At 34.8% G+C, this 13,555-nt stretch overlaps 1 protein-coding gene across 1 annotated transcript; it reads right to left on the bottom strand.

The window, feature by feature from the left end:
• Window positions 1–8,211: 8,211 nt before the first annotated feature.
• Window positions 8,212–12,790, bottom strand: LOC139848392 (mitochondrial import inner membrane translocase subunit TIM50-like). Its single transcript, XM_071838128.1, has 10 exons — window positions 12,518–12,790; window positions 12,196–12,284; window positions 10,889–10,925; window positions 10,507–10,568; window positions 10,279–10,392; window positions 10,058–10,162; window positions 9,874–9,972; window positions 9,050–9,206; window positions 8,839–8,941; window positions 8,212–8,334 (listed from the first exon to the last, which is right to left on the bottom strand). The coding sequence occupies exons 1-10, from the start codon at window positions 12,783–12,785 to the stop codon at window positions 8,289–8,291; spliced, it is 1,080 nt and encodes a 359-aa protein (XP_071694229.1). The 5' UTR covers window positions 12,786–12,790; the 3' UTR covers window positions 8,212–8,288.
• Between the last annotated feature and the right edge of the window lie 765 nt (window positions 12,791–13,555).

Genomic DNA, 13,555 nt, shown 5'->3' with positions numbered 1-13,555 from the left:
GTAACTGTTATTTACAGCGGTATTGTAAACGCGAATCCTGTTGATAGATCTATCGGGCCTGACAACCCCAACCGGACTGGACGACCAGTATTCAACGGTTGCACAGTACTTCGTCTTGTGACTACACTTGGTACGGTGTAGTAAGATTTCATAATAAAGGGAATATGCGACGTGATTAAATGTTAAGTATGGTTACCAAGTGCTCAACCACTTAGAATATTTTTATTAAAACGTTTATATATGAAATCTTGTGGTCTATATATATATATTGCTGCCGGCATTAAACCTATATCTCAGCAACTTTATGTTGACGTTTTAAACATGTTTATTCTCAGGTGATAATTAGAAGCTTCCGCTGCATCATGTTGAATCTAAGCAGGATCTTGCGTACTCATATTTGTGTCAAAAACAAAACTGCATATCCAAGGATTTGTATTGTAAAATATGCTAGAAATCGTGTTGTTATCATCATATGTAAAGTTTGTAAGTCTAAGATTATCGCTAAACGATAATCATCTTTATGTTGTCTAAAGCTTGTACTAAAATAAGAATCATGGTTTGTAATGTATAATATATGCAGTTGATCTTTTAAAAATGTCGCATATAGAGGTCAATACCTCGCAATGAAATCATACGTTATCTAACACGTTCTTATGGTTAAGGACGGGTTATGACATCACCCGACACTTGAATTATGTCCCCGTACTTTTCGAGCAATTTCTTCATCACCCTCACAACATGTTTTCTTTTCCCTCGAATTTATGATACATAAACTGTCAATTGATGCGATAAATTTTGTAGCTTCAAAAGCGGCTTTTATACGTTCACCCCGAGTGGTTCCATTCATCGATTCAATCTTTTTCTCCAAAAACGTGTTCTTGTATGTGTTTACTTCTTCAATTAATTCATCCAGTTTCGAGAAATTTGTTTCACGAGAGGATGTCGCCGCTTCGGAAGAAGCGAAACTCTTACCCGCATTCTGTGCTAGTTCTCTTCCTATTGGGCGTGGAACCGCATCCTTGCCAAACATCTCCTTAACCCGGTCGTCCGTGTTATCAATCGTCTATTAATAGTCATCCTTGTCCTCATCTTATAAGCCTTCACCAATCACTGCTCCACCAACCGGAGCAGGAGTATGTGTAAGACCCTAATCTCCATTGTACATTAGTGTAAATATGGTACCGAGTGAGTGGGTGAAGTTGTGTAATTAAACTGAAGTCAGAATCTGTTCAGCACAAGGTGCGCGCCGCGCACACTCCAGGGAGCGTGCCGCGCACGGTTACTGTAGCCGTGTTTCAGCTCTTTTATTCAGATATTTTGATGGGCTTTTTGGTAATTTCACTTGTGGACGAGATAAAGGCAGTTTGGTCAGATTGTGGAGCCTCATTTACTTCATCTCATCCACCTTATACATTTCACTTTAATTTTAGAAAGAGAGTTTGATTTCTTGAGTGAGAAATCTTAAATCTAAGAAGAAGAAGTTATTATCAAGCTAAAGTGCGGGTATTAAAGTTGTTCATCTCATCTCTAGCTTCGTTTTGGTGGTAGTGGTATGTTCTAATTTTGATTTCCTTAATTTAATTTGTTTAAGGGTTAGAACTTGGGTTAGTGATGAACACAAAACCCATTATTGGTGATTTTGGGTGTTTTGGGTGAATTTGGGTTATGTTGACTCAAGTTGACTAACTAGGGTTTTATAAGTATTAATTGTTGTTAATAAACCTTAATTAGTTAGTAAAAATTACTAGAACACCAATACATATGTGAATGGGTGTTAAGTGGGTTAGTGGATGACCCGAAATGGGTGTGTTGTCTTAAAATGGTTAATTGGGTAATAAATTGACCTAGTTTGGAAAGATGGGTATGAATTACCCTAATTATGTATTAGTTGGTGTTGTTGGACCATAATCACTATCTTTGAGTGATTTATGGGGGTCTTGACCTTAATTGGACGGTTTTGGTGTAAATGGGCGATTTAATGCATTAGGTCATTAAATGCTCATGAGTAAGTGTTAGTATTGAGTCCAATTAGCTTGTGTGTTGATCAAGTACTTATTATATTAGGTACTTTGCTTTGAAGCTTGCGGAGATTAAAATCGTCACCTAATCGTTAAGGTGAGTGGAATAATTATATGCGTAGATATATAATGTATTTATTTGTGTAGCGTGAGATGTGAAGTGTCGATGTGCTAAGACACCACGTTCACGTGGCGAGTGAAGTGTCGAAGTGTTAAGACGCCACTCGGGAGTGAAGTATCGATGTGTTAAGATGCCACTCCAAGTAAGTGAAGAGTGAAGTGTCGAAGTGTTAAGATACCACTCGGGGTGAAGTGCCGAAGTGTTAAGGCACCACCCGAGGTGAAGCATCGAAGTGTTAAGATGCCACCCGTGGGGTTAGTGTGCGAAGTGTTAAGTGCGCTAATGGTTGTTGTGAACACCGACGGTCTTTAAACTCCGTTCCTTTTTACGATTGGTTAACCATGGTTATTGTGTGGTAGTGTAAGCATATTACTTTTGTTCATGTTATATATGCTTGTGTCATGCTAGCTTGGTTATTGGAGGTTATAGATTGTATTTGCGATGATAAGCTAATTGTGTTTGATGGCATGTTTGCGGTATTTGTGTAAGTGTATGCAAGTAGGTATATTATATATGTATTCGTATAATTATTGCATTCACTAAGCTTTGCTTACCCTCTCGTTGTTTACCTTTTTATAGGTTCGGTTGTGGACAAGGGTAAGGGCATTACCTTGGATTAGAGATTCCGCTTTGTCGTAGGGGACGTTTTTGGATTTAGTAGCTTTTGGAGTTTGACCGAGATTGGGTAGTTTAACCCCAAACACCATACTCATAGGGTCGTTTAGAACTTAAACTTTTTGTGATCGAAACTCATGATTTGTATTAAACACGTACTTCGGGTCGATGTGCGCCCCGCTTTGTAAAACTCATTTTTATGTTTGATTCGTGTTAGTTTTAAATATATAAGCATGTTGTCAAAAGCGTTCGGTCTAAAAATGTCGGGAAGTGGTCAATCTTTTTGCGTGTAAAAACCAGTCCGGACAGAACCTGGAAGGCTCTGTGCGCGCCGCGCACTCCTCTGTACAGCTGTTTTTAATTTTTTTTTTTTTTTTGGGTCTGTTTTCGGTCGGTAAATGGGTTGGGTTGTTACAGTATGCCACTTCGGTTTATCCTTAAAATATTCCCAAGCTTCTTTGTATGCCCAAGTTTTCGCTATCCACTCACTATAAAATTGTACCGCTCGCTTGTAATCGTCTTGTTCATTTCGTTCGTTGCGCCTTTGGTTGCGTTTTTCTTTGAGCCTACATCCTTGAAAAAGCCTTACACACCATATCCAAATATCGCCATTTTCGTGATAATGCGTCTTCTCATGAAGACCATTTGTTGTCGTTGACGTTGAATTTTATTTCTACAGATCCCCACAAGATTGTCCGTTTTTTAGAGTTTTCTTGAATCAGATATTCGGATGTATCAAACCAACACCTTGCCAACCATAGTGTCCATACTTAACCTTGGGGTGTTCAAACCTTGTTGTTCAACAGTTTGTTGCATGTTTGTTCTTTGCTCTTTATTTGACCACTCCTTTTTCTTTATGTGTGTGATCTGCCATCTTTGGTTATTTGAGTTGGTTCGATTTGAGTTGTTGAGTTTTTTATGTTGAGGTGGTTGAAAACTTTTTTATTGAAACTCTGACTGTTGTTGAATTTGTTGATTGATATCAATAGGGTTTTGGCTAAAAGCGGCAAAACCATGTGGATGTCGACTTGGGGTTGAAGACGACGATTCGGGAGTAATAGGTTCGTTATTAAAATAGTTATAATAACACGACCACCCGTTTGAATTTTGATTTGGGTTGACATTTTTGAGAAGAGAATTTGAGAAAATAGAGAGTAAAATTTGATAAGAGAATGCTTTATAAAAAATAGGATATCTAGTAGTATATATAGTTGAAAAGAGTTAAAATTATTATTATTTATTATAATTATATTCATTTACTTTTAAAACGTTGCAAACAATTGTTCTGTATTTTAATGGAAAAAATAATTAAAATGAGCGAACAGAAATTTGGCACATCGCCTATGCGCCAATGTTTTTTTCCGTGCATAAGGCTCAACACACCGACGATGGAGGCCACCAACACGCCGTGATACGCCGTGTTGTATGGCGTGTTGGTGCTAGTTTGTTACTGTTAAAGCGTGTTACAAATGGTCTATTAGTGTTATATATACCGATTATATGTTGACTTCAAAATGACAGTTAATTTGCAAAACAAAATCCATAACACTATAATTTTCATGAAATTACATCAACCGTATTTACTTGTGATATGCAATACATTGCGTTATACCATTCTATATATTTGTTTTTGAAACTTACTCTGTCACTGACTTATTTAATAGGATAGTCCCCTTAAGACCATTTGTAACGCATCAAAGCAACGCCAGTGGGTTGGGCGTCCTTTGCTTTTCAACGAGAAAAGCAACATGTGTTGCTCGTGTGTTATTTATTTTATATTATTTTAAAAATATTAATTTGATCATTTTTTAATATTTACCCAATTATATTTTGACACGTCATCACAATACTTTTAACCCACATCGAAAACCTACATCACCATTATTTTACACCAAAACTCATACTGCATAGTCATAAAAAAATTGCAAAAAAGAAAACTCATACCCATTATAAATAGTCTAATAAGAGTGCTCCCGATGGTGGATTCTTGCACCTCGTCCCGAAATTCGTCGTGCAGGGCGGCAATGGCACCGGCCGCCCTGCCGTCAACCCCGGAGTCTCGCCCTGTTTCTTTTTTTCGTGAAGTAGATTGTAGGACGAAGGTAAATTAATATAGTGGCTAACATGATATGTACATTTGGTTAGAATATTTGTACTACACAATAATTAATTAATATAGTGGGTCTCAAATTATTTGAGTAAGTATGTAATGGTTAGTAGTGTGTAGTCTTGAATTTAGTCCTAGTGAAGAAACGCTGATGTGGCGGCTAGTTCTGGTGAGGAAGTGTTGTCATGATTGCCAGCAGAGGCGTAGCCAAAAATTACGATTGAGGGGGGCGAAAATTTATTGTGATTCGAAAACTTGTTGAAATAACATTAAAAAGTTTCATTAAGTAAAAAAAGAAACGGAAAATTGTAATATTTTTAGTAAAGGCAAAACAAATATTGAAGCTAAGATAAACTCTTTATTTTTTTATACAATAGAAATTCAATACCCACTTACGCTTTTTTTAATCCAAATCTTATGTATCTTATTTAGACTTTTAATGAAATATTTAACAAACAATTATAGTTGGTAATTGGTATTTGAGGCTGTGTTCTTAATTTTGAAATATATTTTATTTTAATTTTGGCTTTTTCTTTCATGATACTCTCCGTAATTAAGATTATAGAGTGGTTGGCAGTGTTGTAAAAGTCGGCCGACTTGGCCGACGCGTCGGCTGATGCGTCGTTTTTTGGGTTCTCCGTCCCGTTTTTTTTAAAACGACTCAAAAAACGGTCAAAGCTAAAAGTTCGGTCAAAGTCTATCAAAGACGGTCAAAGTTGGTCAAAATCCGTCAAATTTTCGTCAAGATGTGATATGTTTTAAAATTAGGGTTTGTTGTCATTTTTTGGGCCTCTCTTTTCTCTGTGCCCTTACAAATTATGTACTCAGTAACATTAATTGAGTTTGAAGTTTGATTGTATTTAAATTCAAGTTCCTATTTAAGAAATTTATGGTACAGAATCAACTATTTTATACATATATAAATATATATTTAAGAAATTATTAATAAAGTCAACGTTGGTCAACGACCGATGCGTCGCCGACACGTCCCCGACTCGGCCGACGCGTCCTTTTTAAGTCTCGACCGATGCGTCCCGACTCGCGACTTTTACAACCTTGGTGATTGGTATACTATCAATTAAAGGGGGTTAAAAGAAGTTTGAAATAGTAGATGAGGGATCAAAATGGAAAATATAACATAAAGTCATCTTCTCTACCACACTTACCTGCAACAAATCTCAAATACCAATTTCATAGATCTGAAACTCAATTTATTCTTCATAAAAAATACAATAGAATATCATGTACACTAGAACAGTTGAGGGTGGCTAGATACTCCCAAGCCACCCTACTTGCTCCGCCGTTTATGATTGGAGCACTCTAAGAAGCATTAAATTTCTCTTAATTAATCTGCCTGAAATGTGGATATCCAGATTGACCCCATGAATATTTTCTCTCGGGTCCATTCAGAATTCAAACCCGTCTGCCTGCCCCTTGGGATGATTAAAGGATCAGGTCCTGTAATGCGACTCGGATTTCCTCTCAAACGCGTGTGTGCAAATAATGAGTGTCGTTGAAATAAATGATACAATCATGCGAATCTTGTCGTTCAAAAAAAATCCGTTATGACAGTTCATGTGAATTTCCCTCCCCTTAACGATGTTTAAAAGTATAGGTAATTGGTCTCTTGCACTAACATGTGAAGATGGTGGTCGTGTTCATAAATATTGGCGCCAGGTGTTTGTAACGTGTAACCGAAGTCATAAACCGTGACGAAATTTAATTACCTAAGTTACTGAAAAACACACACACAACATCTGATCATTTAAAAGATTAAAATAAATGGTAGAACCTTTTAGAAGTAAGGACGGTTGATAATTTTCAAAACATAAGAATAAGTGGTAGATAATTTATAAAAACAACCCGAATAGTATAATTTACTATAAAAAATAATAAATACCTAATATTTGGTGTGTTTTAGTAGTTAAATCCTTCTATACATTATTATAATAAAAGAAACCGATTTTTGATATCTTCGAAACCCATTTTACAACCGGTTTCGAAGGGTAGGAGTGTTCAAGGTGAGACCGGTTTACAAACAAGTGCCAAAGGTTGAGAAAGGAGACCGGTTTTACTAAATAAACAGGTTAGTATGCATAAGACTAGAGAGGTGTTTTAATAAATAACCGTTTTTTTTTTTTAGACGAATACTCATATAGAAACAGTGGAAAAAGTCCTCAAACAAAGATACAAAGATGAATCCCGGTGAGATTTGTACCTAGAGAGCAATACAACGAACTAACTATCTATAATCGAACCTCACCAAACGGAATCTAACCCAAAGCCGAGCAAACAAACAACACAACGTACAAACAATCTCGACCTAAACATCATCAACTATCAAACCACACGAACAAAGCATAAAAACATATCAAAAAACCTAACCAATGTTGGGATCCACTTTTTCATTTTACCATTAATAACCTAACCGGTTTCTTTGATAGCATTAAAGAAATCTCTTTTACGTACTGCAAAATATGGTTTCAAATATTTTGTTATTTTTTGCTTGATTATACACAACCACCGAAGTTTAAAAAAAAAATAAAAAAAATCACATATAATACTTGTTTTTGTATCAAAATCGATTACTACACCATGAAACTAAACTAGTTACGACATAACCAGATGCGGATCTGAAGATCCGAACCGGTTTAAGCGAATCTAACGGCTAAATGGATGGTTATGGTTTTAGTTGAAAACACAACAAACACTCTTAAATATTCGAATCTGTAAAAAACCCGAGTCCGGAAAATGTCCGAAAAAACCCGGTTCAGAACTGTTAAAAACCTATTTCGAAAAAAAACGACCCCGAGAACATATATTGACCCCAGCTGATATTTTTGGAAAATGTTTTTCCAAAACTAAATCTGGTCCGAAATCAGTTTTGGGCACAACCATTAACAATAGTTTCATCCCTTTTTCTATATAATTTTCTATCAGTACTAGTGTACTACTATCATACTATCAGCCTTCATTTAGCTTCGGTTCAATAATTCAATCACTTTAGTTTAACAATAATGACCCCTAATTTGGTTATCACCCAACAGACTTCAGCATCCTTCTCATTTATGTTTACAAACTCACAAAATGAAGTAATTCTGGAACTGCTATCCACAAGCCTAATCCATATTTCTCGTTAAACAAGTAATTTAAATTGAATTTTCAAAAAAAAAAATAAAAATATAAAGCGAATAAATTAAACAACCGTGAACTAGTTTTTATTCTCAAACATGAGAAGCTAACCCACTTCAGGGATCCAAAAAATGCCATGTCATCAATAAAACCGTTTTTTCTTCCCGTTGATATACTATATGATACGATATTAGCATTAGCATTACCAGAACATAATTATAATTATTGTAATAATTGTCAATCTCAAATCTGCTAACAGATTCAGTTTTATCTGCATCTCATAAAAAGCAATACATCAGTATCGCCACAAACGACCATGTTGTCTCTGTTCCTGCATTCTCCTGAATCAACCAAACGATGAAACCTTAGTCAAAACTAAACATTAATGTCTAAATTATATCATATATATACACACCAACTTGGTCTTTATCATTAAATTAACTGGACAACAGGTTTTTAACCTGGGAATATACAACATAAACTTTCAAAAAAACTTGACCACGTGATCAAACGTTAACCATCTTCTGTTAATCTGGGATTACATGCTTCTGTTAATCTATTTTCTATCAAACGTTAACCAACTTTGACTTGTATGTATTTGACCTACTCTGACCGAATAAATCCGACTTTGACCGACAATTGGACTTTTGATAACATTGAACCAACGACTTCAAAGGTGAAACCAGTCGGGGGACTTTTACAACCATGCATAGTATAATTTTACCAAAAAAAAAATGCTATCATTGTTTATAATGCTAATTAAGGACCTAAAAATTCAATTTGGGATTAAAAATTACCAAAAACAAAAAACACACACACACATCCTAAAAATCGCTACAACTTACCTCTGATAATCTATAGACCGTTCAATGAATTCTTTGCCAATGTCGCGTCCCTGATATGAAGCTAGTACAGGTCGAATATCAGCCGGCCTATTACGTGCAACATCTGCAAATAAAAGTGGAAACAAATCCTTATATCACATATAGATATACCAATATCATAGACAATATATATATACATAAAAACCAACTGAAAGTAAATAAATGTGTTTACATTCAAGAAACGGTATAAGATCAACAAGTGTTGTGTCATCAGCTTCACATTTCCATGGTTTTAGTGGTACGCAATTCTCTTTCTGAAGGCAACTTTCGAGAGCATTACCACTTATATACAAAACTCTTGAAGGATCTCTATTAAGCTTTGACAAATCCTACAAAAAGAAACGACTTTATACTCCCATTTATGCTTTTAATGTTTAGACCAAAAACATATTTAATTAATTTATGGTGTTTATGTAGATCGTGAAACGAGATAAAACTTCAAGGTGTTGTTTGTTTTCTAAGATGTTTTTGTCTGAAGATTTGAAGATAACCATGTCTGTAGAGAAGATGTGGCCTAAAAGTTTGTAGGCTGAATAGTGAAGACTATTTGTTTTTATGTCTGCAAAATAACTTAATTCTGCCTGCAACACTTGGAAGCATATTCCTAAGTCTGCGAGTTTGCTTGTTTGCAGACAGAATAAGACAGTGTTTTATTTATGTCTTCAAAAAAACAAACACAGGGCGCGCAGACGTGAGACATAATAAGATTTGCATAATAAGATTTGCAGACTGAAAAACAAACAACACCTAACTGATAAAAATATCAAACAATTAACCACTATTCAAATGAGAACTAAATTTACCCTAAGTATCACTTACTTTGCATAATTATTCAAGGCTATCAACTTTTAGTTACAGAGCAGTAGAAGTTGGTAATGTCTATAATTGGTCAATTTGGATTACTTTTTTTTAACTCTAACGGGCCAAATAAGCAAATCATAACCGAAATAGCTATGCAAGATAATATCTAATACAATTTTGAGTGCAGTTACATACTCTATAGTGCTTCCCATCTTGATATTTAGTTGCAGATCTTGATAGCCTATACCTTATGCAGTGCTTTGCATCCAATCGTTCAACAATAGGATCAACATACTGGAGACATAAAATTATCAAGAATCAAGAATCAAGAATACAACATCAAAATAAAAGAGATAATGAGCACACATAAAGAATATACCATGGGTTGCTGATCAGAATACACTATGATTTCATAAAACTGAGCTAGATGCTCCAAAAAGTCATCAACTCCAGGTCGTTTAAAAGTTCTCCAACCTCGATCACGCTATACGCACATATAATATAAAGACCATATGTCAGTAACCAGACCACCATACAATGTTAGTTAATCTAGTACAACATGTTGTAAAGCACAATTGAATGATGAAATAGGTTATCTACCTTCCAATCAGAATAAAGTAGAGTTTCATTAAGGTCCAAAACCAATGTGAACACGTGCTGCTCTTGTGGGTGTAAATCTGGTAGAAGCAACTCTGATGAGGGTTCAGTGAAACCCTACATAAAAACCAGTTGAGTTTTATCAATAAACAAAAATAAAATAATAAATATGAGGACAGTTTAGGAAATTCCTAAATTGAAAAAGATGAGTTTGGCAGAACATATACGCACTTTGACATGTTCTTCTATAGCTGCACGCATGTCCAAATAAACCTCAGCTAACTTAGCAGGAACTGAAACATCAGAGTAACAAAACCATGAGCCAATGTAGAACATCAGATTAACATAACAATAAGCCAATGTGTATGATATATCTATGTATAAAGTATAGGGTTTAGCTAAATATAATATAATTAGCAAGATGAATCAACTTTATGATAGATTAGACTATAAGGAGTCATCCATGGGGACCAGTATTGAGCATTTAAGTATCTAGTCCAAAAAGTAGAAATGGTCAAGACAACACGTTCTGTGTGCATGCAGTCGCCGGCTAAAAACAACCAAAATAGGAAACATGTAGTGGCATGATAAGAAGAATATACACAGAACAAACCTGTTACTGTACTTGATTTTAGCATAGATTGAAATTTCTGCATAAATGAATCATATGTGTCAGAACAAAATGCTTCACATCCCATTATCAGTATATAAACAAAAACGTAATCTATGTATTTAACAATTCAATCAAGTATAAATAAGTCAGTATATTTTACATCGGGTTTCTATACTTTCTGACGTGTCTTCATCTACGATTATGAGATACTTCATATATTTAAATATAAATAAAAAAATCAAAAAAAAAAAAAAAAAAAAAAAAAGATAAGAAAAACTTCAACTGACACTCTTTTATTGTCTTAATATTGAAGTAAGGTGCACGAAGACATCCATGCTAAGAAGCATAAAGTTCATTAACAGAAACACTCAAGTTATAGGTTTATATGTATTTTGAGAAAGACTATAATTAAGATACGGCATGAACGAGATGTCAAAGAACCTACAGATATATATATATATTCCAGCTTGAACTAAAGCCTTTATAGACAAGTGTTCTATAACTTTTCATTTAAATCAAGTCAAACATTATGACATTACATGTATCAATTTTTTGATAACTCGCAATACAAAAATAGCTACTATAAGTCAAACATTTTCTCCTTTAATATTACGTTATCGCTAAGCTTAGGGTGCGTTCGATAAAACTAAATGATTAATCGCTGAATGGTTCATAATTTGAAATTGAATCTTCTGAATGACAATAACCTGTGTGATAATCATTTTCGACGAATGATGTGAATGAAGTAAAATTAACTTATTAACCCATACTTACACATATATTTTTTCTACACTAAGTGAAAAATAAACAAGTTATCTTTTTGAATTAAGAATTAAACTAAGTAAACAGCCCATAGAGTCCTTGAAAGGATTATTGACAGATTTTGTTTAAAAACTAATTTCTGCAAGTTATCTGAATATCCTAACAATAATAACTCATTATGCAAAAAACAATTAAATTATATTAGAAACACTGGAAATGATATTAATTTACGGTGTCGCAGCAAAGGAAATACATAGCTTTAGCCTTTAACAATAACTCCATATACAAACTTGCTCCAGCTTAGTTTAATAAGCTCTCAAGCTATTATTCAATATCATCCAATACATATTTAATGTTTCTTGTTTTCTGTACTTTGTACTGTGTGAAAAAAATATAAAAAAATCTAGGTTATTTCTGTTTTCATTCAACCTATTCACACAAGTTTGGTGTAAATGAGTATTATCCTTTTTGTTGTCCTACTCCAACAAGTCGTGCTACAAAACATATACAGAAAAAGGAAAAGCACCATGTCATGTCATACTCACATTAAAGGAAGAAAATTCATCGCCTCCAGAAGCTTTTGCTGACGCACGCAAAGATTTTGTCATCTCATCAACTTCTTCTAAAGTGTATGCTGCAAAACAAGGAATAATGCATGAGTTGATGTGAATGAGTGAAGACAAAGCAAACTAATCCACCTCAATGTGTATTTCAGACAAAGAACAGCAAGGAGATGATCTCTTTTTAGACCCAAACCGATTCCGACCCGACCCAACCCGACCCAATTGCCTGGTATAAACAGCAAGGAGCTTTAAACAGAATGACTATTCTTTAACAAGACATTTTCTGAGATTAGGGAACACATACCATAGGTCACATATCCAGCAGTAGCAACACCTCCAAATATTGCTGCAGTTAAGGCGGACATAAGATAACTCAATGGCTGTTTACCAGCTCCTGCATCTGTGGGGCCCCCCGGAGGCGGTGTTAAAGATTTAGCTTCGTCAACAAGTAACGATGAAGAGATGACTGGTTCTTTAGGACCATTCACAGAGACACTCGAATACAAGCGAGGATTCTTTTTGTTCTTTAGAACAATAGACAAAATTCGTCTGGATCGAGTAACTATTGACATTGTTTTTCTGTATTAAAAACACAAAATGAATCTAAACATAACAATTACTTACATTAAGATGCAACTGATTAATCACAATTCACATATATGTATCAACTTATTTACAGCACAAACATCACATTCACGATGATTACATCCTTCAGAGCTAGTATTTGCCTAAAACCTCAAATCAAAGTTAAACACCAATGAAACACAATTCAAAAATTTTATTTGTACTAATTCGACATTAATTTCAATAAATACACAAAATCCTCACACACAACCAGAATTGTTAAGCATATAAGCTATATATGTCCAGAGATCATAAACATGACATGAATTCGAACATCACAATAGCATTACAATATTGCTGTAATTTCAATATGCATTAAGATACCATAGAGAATACATGCAATAAATTAATTACAATTTCTTCATTCACAACTAGTGTTTTTCTAGAACCCTAAATCGAAGTTAAACCTCAAATGAAATAATAAAATGAAGTGAAACAAAAACTGATCTGTGACTTTGAATGAAAAGATACCAATAAGAATAGAGAAGACGCATTCACCGTAAAACCGTCGTCAGAGTATGAGCGATGGCGGCAATTGTGAGAGAAATCACCGGCGGCTTGTTACGAAAAATAAATACGTGGAAATTCTTTTGAAGAGTGTAGCGTTGAGCCCAAGCTTCTCGGTTCGACCCAAATGAACAATCGGGTCACGGTTTTAATCAGTACGGTTAAGACAAATTTGTCTACTAACGAAGCCCACACTTGTACCTGGCCCATG

The sequence above is a fragment of the Rutidosis leptorrhynchoides genome, chromosome 5 (genome assembly GCF_046630445.1).
Source record: "Rutidosis leptorrhynchoides isolate AG116_Rl617_1_P2 chromosome 5, CSIRO_AGI_Rlap_v1, whole genome shotgun sequence".
NCBI lineage: Eukaryota > Viridiplantae > Streptophyta > Magnoliopsida > Asterales > Asteraceae > Rutidosis > Rutidosis leptorrhynchoides.
Note: the sequence above shows the minus strand (reverse complement) of the source record. Positions and strands in the feature narration are given on the sequence as shown.